General features: G+C 51.5%; 2 protein-coding genes across 2 annotated transcripts; both read left to right on the forward strand.

Moving 5' to 3' along the window:
- Window positions 1–4,805: 4,805 nt before the first annotated feature.
- On the forward strand, window positions 4,806–5,732 carry LOC132320277 (olfactory receptor 14C36-like). The gene has a single exon (XM_059832550.1). It carries the CDS (start codon window positions 4,806–4,808, stop codon window positions 5,730–5,732), a length of 927 nt encoding a protein of 308 aa, XP_059688533.1.
- A 4,063-nt stretch (window positions 5,733–9,795) lies between these two features.
- Window positions 9,796–11,935, forward strand: LOC132320278 (olfactory receptor 5AP2-like). The gene is made up of 3 exons (XM_059832551.1): window positions 9,796–10,017; window positions 10,967–11,311; window positions 11,411–11,935. Exons 1-3 carry the CDS (start codon window positions 9,796–9,798, stop codon window positions 11,933–11,935), a joined length of 1,092 nt encoding a protein of 363 aa, XP_059688534.1.

Below are 11,935 nucleotides of genomic sequence, written 5' to 3' on the forward strand. Positions count from 1 at the left end.
ATCAAAGCGAAGGACTTGGATGGGTGAAAAGAGGGGAAAAGAAAAGGGAAGGTGAAACAATGGACATGAAGAAGTTAAACTCTTTTTGACCCAGTAGTGATTCCTGGGGCACAGCACTAATGACTGGCCTCCAGATGGGCTTTGTGCCCATGACCACAGCCCTCTGGGTTTGGCCACTCTGTGGAAATGGCTCTGGTGGTGCTTGAGTTTCGTTAGGCAAAACATAAGCCAGCGGAAAATTTGGACAACAGCATCCTGGGCTGTATGAGCAGGAGCACAGCCAGAAGTGGTTATCTGCCTCTGCTCAGCACCTTTTACACCACACCCTGCACAATGACAGTGAGACATTGACAAACAGGAACCAGTTAACTACAGGGCCACTAAAGTGGTAATCCACCAATTATCCTTCAAGGGTTTGTGTGATTTTCCTAAGAATATCAGTACAACAACAACAACAACAAAAGCCTTAATGTGCCTAAATATCAATATCTGCATCAGAGCAATCTGCATCTGTGGTAGCCACGTGGGGCAGTGCCAATTCTATCAGTATTTGCAATATACAGCATGATACCCAACCGACAAGTACATATCTGAAGCAGTTCAGATGAAGGGTGGACTTGCAGAAGCCACCCTTTGTGTCCCCAGGTGGCATGGACACTGCAGATTTCCCTCTCCAGAGAGTGGCAGAGGCTGGATCCCCTGCTCAGGACAGACTCCTTGCCAGGAAGCCACAGGCATGGAGGTAGCTCCCCTGGGTCTTACTGGCAATTCAGTCGGCATCACTTTTGATGTGTTTGGTGCTTTTCTGTGACTACGCTTTCTGCACAGCTGATTATCAAAAGACAACCATTTCATAAGAGATGGTGCTAAAGGCCCTGTTATGGCCAAGAAAGCTCAGCATGAGCTCTGGAGGGAGCTAGGAGGCTTGTAATAATCAGACGAAGGCTTCTTCTGAAGAGTGAGTGGCCCTGAGCAGCAGTGACTGGCTGGTTGTAGGTCTGCGGGAGAGGGTCAGGGGAATGTCAGTGATGTGCTTCGTGTACATGCAATGCCTGCAGCTATTGGGTAGAGGAGGGCCTCTTTGAAGGCATCTGATGACTGATGCCCCTGACTGATGGCAACAGTCAACAGCACACAGGCAGCAAATCACACTCCCTGCAATGCTGTCCGGGGTGTCTGTCATGCAACCGCTCTGAATGGGAACTGCTTTCCTGAAAGTCCTCTACGGTTCCTGCAAGCCCTGGCATCTCATGTAGCTCTGTGGGCCTGGGTCTGAGTATTAAATTGAGTAGCTGCCCTGAATTCTGTCAGGCATTGTGGGGCTGAACATGAGGCAAATGCCAAGGTAGTCAGTGGGGATCTAGGAAACCGAGCTGATGGAGAAGGGGAAAGAGAGAGACTGAGCTCTCCCTATGGCACAGGGCTCCAAGCATTCCGATGAATAACTCTATAAGCTGCCCTGAACATAATGAGTTGATCTGCCCTAAATTTGGGCATCAGCTGTCATTTCAGATGGCCAAAGGAAATTCCCAAGAGCTTCCAAGAGGATGCCTCCAGATGCTGCTCTGTCTCTATGAACAACTCCATTTGAATTTGCAGTTACCTGCACATATCTTCGACCATCTCTGGCACCTCAAATGTGACCAGACATTTGCATCTCACTCCTAGCATCCCTGTGCATCTATGAGCAGGGGAGCTGAGACAAGGAGCTCACATGCAGATGCCTATTTTGTGCACTGCTGAACTGAGGCAAGAGGGATCCCACCTCCTGTGGGTTTGAGGCAGTCATGGAAGGGAGCTGAGACCCCTTCCAGGACCAGGACTACACACCCAGGATGAGATGCCTCGATTGCCTCAGCTGAATCTCTTCCCTCAGAAGTGGTAAAGGAGATCCCTCACGCTCACTGGGTATTCTGCCTACTGATGGGACAAGGAAAGGTGATATTTAGACTGAACTCTCTCTCTGAGCAGGAAAATGACAGTGCTGGAAAGAAGCGTCTCTCCCCAGCTGAGGAAGGGAACAGCAGTGATTCCTTCAGCCTGTTTCACAGCAGGTTCCCCTGGAGCCCCAGGGACACCTGGAGGGAGCCCAGAGGGGGCAGAGAAAGTGCTGCCTTGGGCTGGTCCTCTGCTGCTGAGCTGGGCTGGGCTCCTGGGATGGAGGGAGGGAGGGAGCTCATGGAGGACCAGCAGTGCTGCAGAGAGACAGCTCTGCCCATGAGCAGCTTTTCTTCAAAGTGCAGCAGGGCTGAGGACACTGCCTGTAAGCACGGAGGGGAGAGGCGGGAGGCAGAGAGAGGTTAAAGGCAGTGTGGAGTGGGAAGATGCAGAGAGCTGATTTGAAGGGAAATCTTCATAGCCCTTAACACAGTAAATCTCTGGCTGCAGGGAAAAGCAGCTGTGGTTTCTGGAGGGATCTCCTAAAGGTGGCACATCCCACAGCTTATGGGATCTGGAAGTACAACTCTTTCAGGGTCTCTGTTGTAGAGGTGGGGGATGTGCTGCAGATTAGGGACATTCCGCTGCACCATCAGAGATAAAGAACATGACAGCTGCCTTATCCCAAGGACGGCTGCAGGGGTGTAAAGGTGGGTGTGCAGCCAGGGTTGCCCAGGGCTGTCCTTCAGAGCAGAGTCCCTGTGCCCCAGGGGCTGTGTGTTTGGGCAGGGACTCTGCTGCCTGCCAGGGTCAGCACTCAGCCTGCCCAGAGAGCTCCCCAGGGTGCTGTGGGGAGAAGCTGTGGGTTGAAGGAATGACCCTTGGCAGGGCAGGGCAGGGTCCTTGTGCTGTCGAGAGGGTGCTGCATGGGTCAGGGTTCCTCACAGCTCCACATCACACCCAGACTATTTCAAATGGGATGTTTCAATGGGAAGATCAAGGCTGGGATTACGATAAAGATAAGGAGCTTTCCTCAGCCTGTCTTCTCAGTTTCCTATTCCAGAGGGGTTGTGGGGAGGAGAGAAAACAATAAATGGAAAAGAAGGTGTCGATTTTTAACAAGTCACTGAGACTCCTGAACTGCAACTTTGAGTGATCAGAAGGTCTGCCAAGAGCCTCCTAAAGTGCCTTCAGCCACTCCTCTGCCTAGGGACAACACCAGAATCACCTCTGCTGGACCCATCAGGGTTGCTCAGACCTGTCCTTTTCCACCTGCAAACAGGCACATGCACCCAGGCACTGCCCTGCAAACAGGCAGGTTTCTGTAGGACCAAGGTGAGTGCACAGAGGTTGGGATGAGGTCTGGGAGCACTGACAAGGAAAAGACATGGCACAGGGAAACATCTCCGAGGAGGAAAATCTCCATGCAGCAGGGATATGATCCTGGAATGAGAGGAAACTAAAACAAGATATGCTGTGGGCAGGAGAATTGAGAAAACCCCTGATGATCCCCTCCAGTGCAGACCCCTTCCTCTGAGCAAGCCCCCTTTCCTCCTCTCCCACCCAGCACAGCCTCTGCCCTCAGGGCCGTGGGCTCCAAGACATGAACCACCTCCTCTGCAGCCAGAGCTCCAGCAGAGCCGAGGTGCAGCTCTCCAGCTCGTGCCCAGTTCCCCTCCGCATAGCACAGGGGCTGAGAACATCTGCCCAGCAGTGTTGGTGTCTGGGAGGTGGTCTGAGCAGTTGAGAAAGGGTAACGCTTTCGTGAGTGCCCGGCTGCCTCTCCCCCTGCCTCTCTCAGCCAGACCCTCGCTGTATTTCCCCATGTTTCTCCTCTTCTCTGTGTTATTGTTATTTCATTCTTGCTGCCAGGCTCTGTGGGGATGGGAGTTCCAGCTGCAGAGTCACACACTGATCTTGTGGGTCCTCCTGTGCAGGTGTGTCCATGGAAATGAGGTGTCCCACCTTTCACCTGTGGGGCTGTGGGCAATGCAGCCTGTGGAGCTGTGGAATGAGCTGGTTTCCCCTTAAATAGATACAATAATTAGGACATTTGCTATCTCCTTGGGGTGTCCTTCCAAGCTGTGAGCTGCCCTCAAACATGCAAAACTTTCCCACAGCCTCTTTCTGTTGTCTGAAAGCTCCAAGGGAGCAGCACAGATATGCTGCTTCTGAGGAAATGCTGTTGGGTTGGTGACATGAGCCATGTGTGTCTGTGGCTGGAAGTGGGGTGCTGAGACCTTGAGAAAGGGTGAGGCATTTAGTGGTCTGCAGTGGATCCTTCTGCTCTCAGCATCATCTGGTGGCTTTTACCAGTATCATGGGCATGCAATTGCCCTCCATCTGAGAAAGTTGGAAGCCCGGGGTAGTTGGGAACCAGACCAACCAGCTCCCCTCACTCTTCACTAAGCCACAGTGAATCCTTTTGCCTCTCATGTCTCACAACCGATCACTCCGAGTGCAGGAGAAATGCTCATGATTTCTGATTTCAGAGAACACTCACAGGGAATGATGAGGGAAGCAGGTGAAAATCCCCAAAGCCCTGAAACTTCTTTCTGCCACCACATTCTTTAGTGCTGGGAGTGCAGATGCTGACAAGCCCTTCTGCGTTATGAGTGATTTTATCTGACAGACTGTGAATATCAAACCTCGCCCCCCTGCCATGGTCCTATATCCCCACTGCAGTGGGGCTGGGCTGACTCCTCAAGAGACCATGGGCAGAGGCCCTGCTCCAGCACACATAGCTGCAGAAAACGAAGCTGAAGTCAGGAGGCAGAATGAAGGTTTCTCCCAAAGAAGGGAAAAGGGTGGGTGTATGGCAGGGAGAGGGTTTATGAGAAATGTCTTTGGTTTTGCTCAGAGATGTCTCTGGTAACTTGTCACTGCCTTTTCCTCCTTAGACAGGCCCCTATGTCCAGAGGAAGCAAATGTCCAACAGCAGTTCAGTGACCGAATTCCTCCTCCTGGCATTGGCAGACACACGGGAGCTGCAGCTCTTGCACTTCTGGCTCTTCCTGGGCATCTATCTGGCTACCCTCCTGGGCAATGTCCTCATCGTCACCACCGTAGCCTGTGACCACCACCTCTACACCCCCATGTACTTCTTCCTCCTCAACCTCTCCCTCCTTGACTTGGGCTCCATTTCTACCACTATCCCTAAAGCCATGGCCAATTCCCTCTGGGACAGGAGGGACATTTCCTTCTCAGGATGTGCTGCCCAGGTCTTTCTAATTGTGTTCTTGATGTCAGCAGAAGTGTATCTCCTCACCTTCATGGCCTATGACCGTTACGTGGCCATCTGCAAACCCCTGCACTACGGGACCCTCCTGGGCAGCAGAGCTTGTGTCCACATGGCAGCAGCTGCCTGGGGCAGTGGGTTTCTCCATGCTCTGCTGCATACAGCTAACACATTTTCACTACCACTCTGCCAAGGCAATGCCCTGGACCAGTTCTTTTGTGAAATCCCCCAGATCCTCAAGCTTTCCTGCTCAGACACCTACCTCAGGGAAATTGGGATTCTTGTGGTTAGTGCTTTTCTGTTTTTGGGGTGTTTTGTTTTCATTGTGCTGTCCTATGTGCAGATCTTCAGGGTTGTGCTGAGGATCCCCTCTGAGCAGGGACGGCACAAAGCCTTTTCCACCTGCCTCCCTCATGTGGTCGTCGTCTCCGTGTTTCTTAGCACTGGCATGTTTGCCTACCTGAAGCCCCCCTCCATCACCTCCCCACTTCTAAATCTGGTTTTGTCATTTCTGTACTCAGTGGTGCCTCCAGCAGTGAACCCTCTCATCTACAGCATGAGGAACCAGGAGCTCAAGGATGGTATTAGGAAACTGATTCCATGGGCTCCTATTTAGCAGCAAGAAATGTCCCAACTCTCCACAAATGACTCCCAGGGTATTCTACACCAGTCCTGACCTTTTTCTTTGTTCTCTCTATTATTATCATCATTATTATTTTGTTGTTATAATGTTCCTACAGTAATGTTTGGATTCTTCTTACTTCTACAGAGGGATGAACCCCCTCACTCTTACCTGGAGCCTCTATAAAGGTGTCTAACGCTTGCTGAGAGCTGAACCTGTCACAACATCTCTGTAATAAAATGGGCTTTCTTCTGTGCTGCGTGTGATCACTGGACTTGTCTTCCAATGCTGGTGTCAGGAGTAGGCATGAAAAAGGGCTGTTGCTCAGGGTTCTGCATGACTGCAGGAGCAAAAGCCTCTCAGTCCCCTTGTGACATTCTGGAGATCACGGATTGGATTTAGGACTCCCCTGTCAGTGCCTTGTGCCAGTGGAGGCCATGGCTGGTCAGTGAGTGACACACCCAAGGCTGTCACATTTTGGACATGGCAGACACCATCATTCCCAAGGGGAAACTGGAGCTGCCTGGAGATCCCCCAGGCTCTCTGGGGACAGAGGGTGCCCAAGGTGGGCAGTGAATGGAGCCCCACAAAGGGAGAGAGCAGCCAAGGTGGAGTCACCAAAGGTGAAGTGCTGACTTGGTGTGTCCACAGGGAAACAGGGACTCTGCAATGCCAGAAGGGACAGCGTGGACCCGGCAGCATGGGGAAGGGAGGCTGGAGAGTGATTAATGTCACCCTCATTCAGTGGAGGCCCACTCATCTCTGGTGCTGATGCAGAGGAAGGCTGTGGGTCACTCTGAATTGCTCTGTCAGGGCTTGAGACACTTGTACATGTCTTGGATGGCCCTGGCACCTCGAATGCCACCAGGACTTTTGTGTGAGTAACTACCTGCCACCCTCCATCCCCACTGATTCGAGAAGGAGCTCAGGCCAGGACCTCGCAGGCAGGAGTTTCTCTTGTGCACATCTGCACTGCAGCAAGAGGGTGGGTCTGTGGGGTGCATGGGGGAGCTGAACACCCATCCAGTCCGAGGGTTTCTAACCAGGCCTTGGATACCTGCACTGGCTCAGTGGGGTCAATGCCCTACAGAAGGGGAAATGGACCTCTTGCTGTCCCTGCCTAGGGACAGAAAGAGGGGTTAACAGAGGGGGAGATCTCCACCTCTTCTAGACACTTGCTCTCTGTCAAATCATGCTCTTGGAATTCGATGCCCTCCACTCTTTGGAGAGAGAATTCAAGGACACAGTAGGAAAATTGATTTCATAGCCATTTTTCATCTATAAAAACTTACCCAGCCCTGTGCAGTCATGACATTGCACATGGTATCTAAGGGCAGGTCTGCAATCTGCTTGGTTTTTCTTGTTGTTACTGTCTCTGTCATCCTTGTGTTCCTACAGAAATGTTTGGATCCATCCCAGCTCTGGTATTGGCTAAACCTGCTGTGTCTGACCTTGAAACATTTGGTAAATGTTGACAACATTATCAGAGCTGGCTCCCCAATACTATGTCTTTCAAAAGAGTCATCTCACTGCAGAGACCTTCAGTGCAGGTCCTGAAGACCAGGCTAGAAGTCAAAACATCATGAAAGGACATTGTAATTCAACTGCACCCTGAAAGATCCTCTGGCTTTCGTTTGGTTCCCCACTGACCTGTAGGATGAGCTCAGCACCCCAGTGTGCTCTGTTGGGGACCCAGGTCTGGATCCAGGGCTCAGGTGTCAGTGCCGAGTGCAAAGAGAGTTGGAGAGTTGTCCCGTGGTTGCCTGCCTTGGGCTGCCACACATGCTATAGGCTGATGGCCAACACTCCTTCTTTCTGGAGGTGCATGGGGAGAGCTCAGGGGATGTGAAGGGACAGCGTGTGCCCAGGGGTGAGTAGGAAGCTTCACAAAATGAGAGACCACCCAAGGCATAGTCATAAATAAGGGAAACACTAAATCCAAGTGTGCAAAGGTAATTGAGGACTCCGCAATCCCAGGGCAGGCCACAGGGCCCCAGCAGGCACAGGGAGGGATGCTGGAGAGTGAATCATGCATCTTCAGTAAAGAAACCTTGCCCTGGATCTGGTGTAGCACCCAAAGACCTCTCATGCTTGTGGATTAAAGAAGAAGGAGAAATCCATTTCTGCACATGCAAGTCCAGGGCTGGCTGCTCTATGGCTGGGGCAGCAGGAGCTGATGGAGGACTAGTGATAGGAGGAGAGGGAATGGCCTTAAGTTGCACCAGGGGAGGTTTAGGCTGGATATTAGCAAAAAATTCTTTACTGAGAGAGTGGTGAAACATTGGAACAGGCTTTCCAGGGAAGTGGTGGAGTAACCATCACTGGAGGTGTTCAAAAAACCTTTAGACATGGAACTGCGAGACCTGGATTACTGGGCATGGTGATGTTGGTTTGATGGTTGGACTTGATGATCTTACAGGTCTTTTCCAATCTCAATTATTCTGTGATTCTGTGATTCTGAGGAGTCCCAGGATCAGGGCTTTTGTGCTGTCCTGGGGAGCAAGGCTGGCAGCGGGAATGGAGGGAAGGCAACGGATGTCTTGTTTAGGATTTTCCTGGGTACAAGGGAGTCATTGGCCTTCATTTCCTCATGCTGTTGCTGGTGTCCAGTCTTAGGGATGATGGGAGGGCTGACACCCCTTCCCTGATGTCCGTCTTCCCCATCTTCCTGGGACTGCTGTTCCCTTCAAAGGGCCTTGGGCTTTGGTGGGAGATCGCAGAGCTCTGCAGCTTCCTGTGGTGGGTACTGGGGAGAGGTGGGAGTGGAGCTGACCTTGTCTGGAAAATGGATCTGAGCATTGAGCTCTTCAGTGTGACCGGGCACTGTGTGGGCTAAAAGCATTGCGCTCACAGTGCAGAGCCAGGACTTGCTGGAGAGAAACCAGGTGTGGAAGGTGCAGAAGAGAAGCTCGGTCTGATCCCTTGCTCCCTGGACATGCGGGGAAGCTGCTGGGGGACACTTGTCCCAGGGCAGCCCCTCACATCACTCATTTCCAGTGCTGGCTGCTCAGTCCAGCTGTGGGGCAGTCCATGGCCAGCTCCATCCTCCAGCACATCTCCATATCCTGACTAAGGAACAAAGGCCAGCCCAGCATGGCTCCTCTTCTGGACCAGAGCCCAAGAAGTCTGGAAGATGGCTGCCTCCTGGGCCCGTCTGGGACGCAGCTGGGCTGTGCAGGGACTGGGTGCTCAGGTCCCACACTTTCTGCTAGGAGGCTTGGGAAACTGGGAAGCCTCAGGCAGAGCTTGTCAGTGAAAGCTGAGGGGAAAAAGCTGCTGAATACCTCAAATCTTTACATGCCCTTGCTTACAAGGTCCCCTGCCCCACTCAGCAACAGCTACATATTTTCCTTAGCTGCTGTTGATAGCTTTTGGTATTGCTTTAGAGAAGCTGTTCTGGTTACCCAGCCCTTGCTGGTTCCAGCTCCAGCTGAGCTCTAACTCGAGTTGCCCTAACTCTACCCCTGCACGCACAGACACAGTCTTGGTGTTCCCCCTGGGCAGCCTGTCCACATCCACCTGGCCTCCAGGCAGAGTGTTACCTGTTCAGGATGATCCGCTGTCCTCTTTCAGCAGCTGTGGATCAAACCCCACAGCTTTGTTCGGGTCAAGTTCTCTCCTTGATCCTTGTGCCCTGCTGGGATTTCTTCTCCTCTTTGAACAAATTATGAAGAATGTCAATGTATTTCTTAAGAGGAGAGAGTCAGACATGAAACTGAGAAGACAATTACCTGGTCCAAAATGCTGGAGCTTCCAGGAAGCTTCCAGTTTAAAGGAAATTTTTCAGTTTCCAGTTTGTAAGTTAAAAAAATCAAACTTTTTCAGTTTTCCAGTGTTAAGGAAATTTTGATTGATGGCAGCAGAGAGATTGAAGCAGCTGGGCAGCAAAGACCTGCCTTTTAACTCTTCTTTCTTAAAAAATTTCATGAATGGCCACCAGTTCAATCATGATGTACAGTTATTGTCTGTTGCACTGACCGACCTTTGCTGGACCTCCTTTTGGCATAGGGGAATGGAGACGAGGAATTTTTTCCTTTCTCCATCTCCTGCAGTCAGCATGGAGGAGGACAAGAGATTGACACAAGAAAAGTTCACACCAGGGACAAGGGAAATCTTTTTCCTCGTGAGGACAGTCAAGCACAGGGAGTGGCTACCCAGAGAAATCATCCAGGTTCCATTCATGGAGGATTTCAAGGAGCAACTTGGATCAAGCCCTGAGCAACAAGCTCTGACCCCAGAGCTGACCCTGCTGGGCTGGAGAATTCCTTCCAACCTGTATGTACTGGTTTTGGCTGATGATTTAGTTGTTGCTGAGCAGTGTTTGCACAGCATCAAGGCTTTTTCTGCTCCTCAGACTGCCCCACCAGCAGGCAGGCGGGGGGTGCACCAGAAGTTAGGAAGGGACACAGGTAGGACAGCGGACCCCAAGTGACCAAAGGGATAGTCCATACCATATGATGTCATGCTCAGAAATAATACTGGGTGGGGTAGAGGTCAGAGGCAGCTGTCATTGCTGGGGGATTGTCTGGGCATTGATTGGTTGGTGGTGAGCAATTGTTTTCTTTTGGATCACTTGTTTTTCTTGGGTTTTATTTTCCTCTCTCTTTAGATTTGGCTTTTTTTTTTTTAGCAGGTTGTCGTGGTTTACGCCCAGCTGGCAACTAAGCACCACACAGCCGCTCGCTCACTCCCCCCCTGCCCCAGTGGGATGGGGGAGAGAATAGGAAAAGTAAAAGCAAGAAAGCTCGTGGGTTGAGATAAAAACAGTTTAATAAATGAAATTAAGTAAAATAATAATAATAATGGTAATAAAAATTGTAATGAAAACAGCAACAAACAAGAAAGGCAAGTGATGCAAATGAAAACAATTGCTCACCACCCTCCGACCGATGCCCAGCCCAAGCAGCGGTCCCCTGGCCAGCTTTCCCCCTAGTTTATATACTGAGCATGATGTCATATGGTATGGAATATCCTTTTGGTCAGTTGTGGTCAGCTGTCCCAGCTGTATCCCCTCCCAACTTCCCATGCACCCCCAGCCCACTCACCTGTGGGGTGGTGTGAGGAGCAGAAAAGGCCTTGACTCTGTGTAAGCCCTGCTCAGCAGTAACTAAAACATCCCTGTGTTATCAGCACTGTTTCCAGCACAAATCCAAAACACAGCCCCATACTAGCTGCTATGAAGAAAGTTAACTCTGTCCCAGCCAAAACCAGCACACCCCTCCCTCCAGACACTGCTCTTCGTCCTCTTGCTCATCATCTACCCTGCGACTGTCTTTGGGAACATCCTCATCGTTGTGCTGGTGATGGCAGATCAGCACCTGCACACCCCCATGTACTTCTTCCTGGGCAATCTCTCCTGCTTGGAGACCTGCTACAGCTCCAACATCCTGCCCTGGCTGCTGGCCAGCTTCCTGACTGGGGACAAGACCATCTCTGCTCCCGGCTGCATGGCTCAGTTCTACTTCTTTTCTAGTTTTGCAGGTACTTGGTGTTACCTGCTGGCGGCCATGTCCTATGATCGGTACTTGGCCATAGGCCAGCCTCTGCTCTACGCAAGCCTCATGACCTGGAGGGTGAGTCTCCAGTTGGCAGCTGGGCCTTGGCTGGGGGGACTGCTGCTATTTGCAGCACTCACATTCCTCTTATCTCAGTTGCCGTTCTGTGGCCCCAAGGCAATTGACCACTTCTTCTGTGATTTTAGTCCATTGCTGGAACTCTCCTGCAGTGACACCAGGGTGCTTACACAGGTCGCTTTAACCTTTGGCTTCTTGCATGTGGGATTCCCTTTTCTGTTCACACTGGCCTCCCACGTGTGCATCACAGCTGCCATCCTGAGGATCCCATCCCGCGCGGACAGGCAAAAAGCCTTCCCCACTTGCTCCTCTCACCTTACTGTCGTCACTGTCTTCTATGGCACTCTCATCACTGTCTACATGCTGCCCAGAACAGCCCCCCTGAGGCAGTTCAACAAAGCCTTCTCCTTTTTCTACACCATCCTCACGCCCCTGGTCAACTTCCTCACGTACAGTTTGAGAAACATGGAGGTCAGGGAGGCCCTCTGGAAGGTGCTCAGGAAAGCCAAGGCCTGCACCCAGAGCTCCTGGCAGGAGAGAGACAGTAGGGACAAACCACTTGCAGGTCTTTCACAAGGGCAAGCGCTGCAGCCTGAGTGCATCTCCAGAAGTGTGTGCCTCTGA

Source organism: Gavia stellata, chromosome 34, assembly GCF_030936135.1.
Source record: "Gavia stellata isolate bGavSte3 chromosome 34, bGavSte3.hap2, whole genome shotgun sequence".
Taxonomy (NCBI): domain Eukaryota; kingdom Metazoa; phylum Chordata; class Aves; order Gaviiformes; family Gaviidae; genus Gavia; species Gavia stellata.

Bases quoted from the DNA above. Each gene is read 5' to 3' on its own strand.
- LOC132320278 (XM_059832551.1), top strand. From the start codon at position 9,796: ATGGAGGAGGACAAGAGATTGACACAAGAAAAGTTCACACCAGGGACA. The intron at 10,018-10,966 runs GTACTGGTTTTG...CCCTCCCTCCAG, and splicing joins GAATTCCTTCCAACCTGTAT to ACACTGCTCTTCGTCCTCTT. The intron at 11,312-11,410 runs GTGAGTCTCCAG...TGTGGCCCCAAG, and splicing joins CAAGCCTCATGACCTGGAGG to GCAATTGACCACTTCTTCTG.
- LOC132320277 (XM_059832550.1), top strand. From the start codon at position 4,806: ATGTCCAACAGCAGTTCAGTGACCGAATTCCTCCTCCTGGCATTGGCA.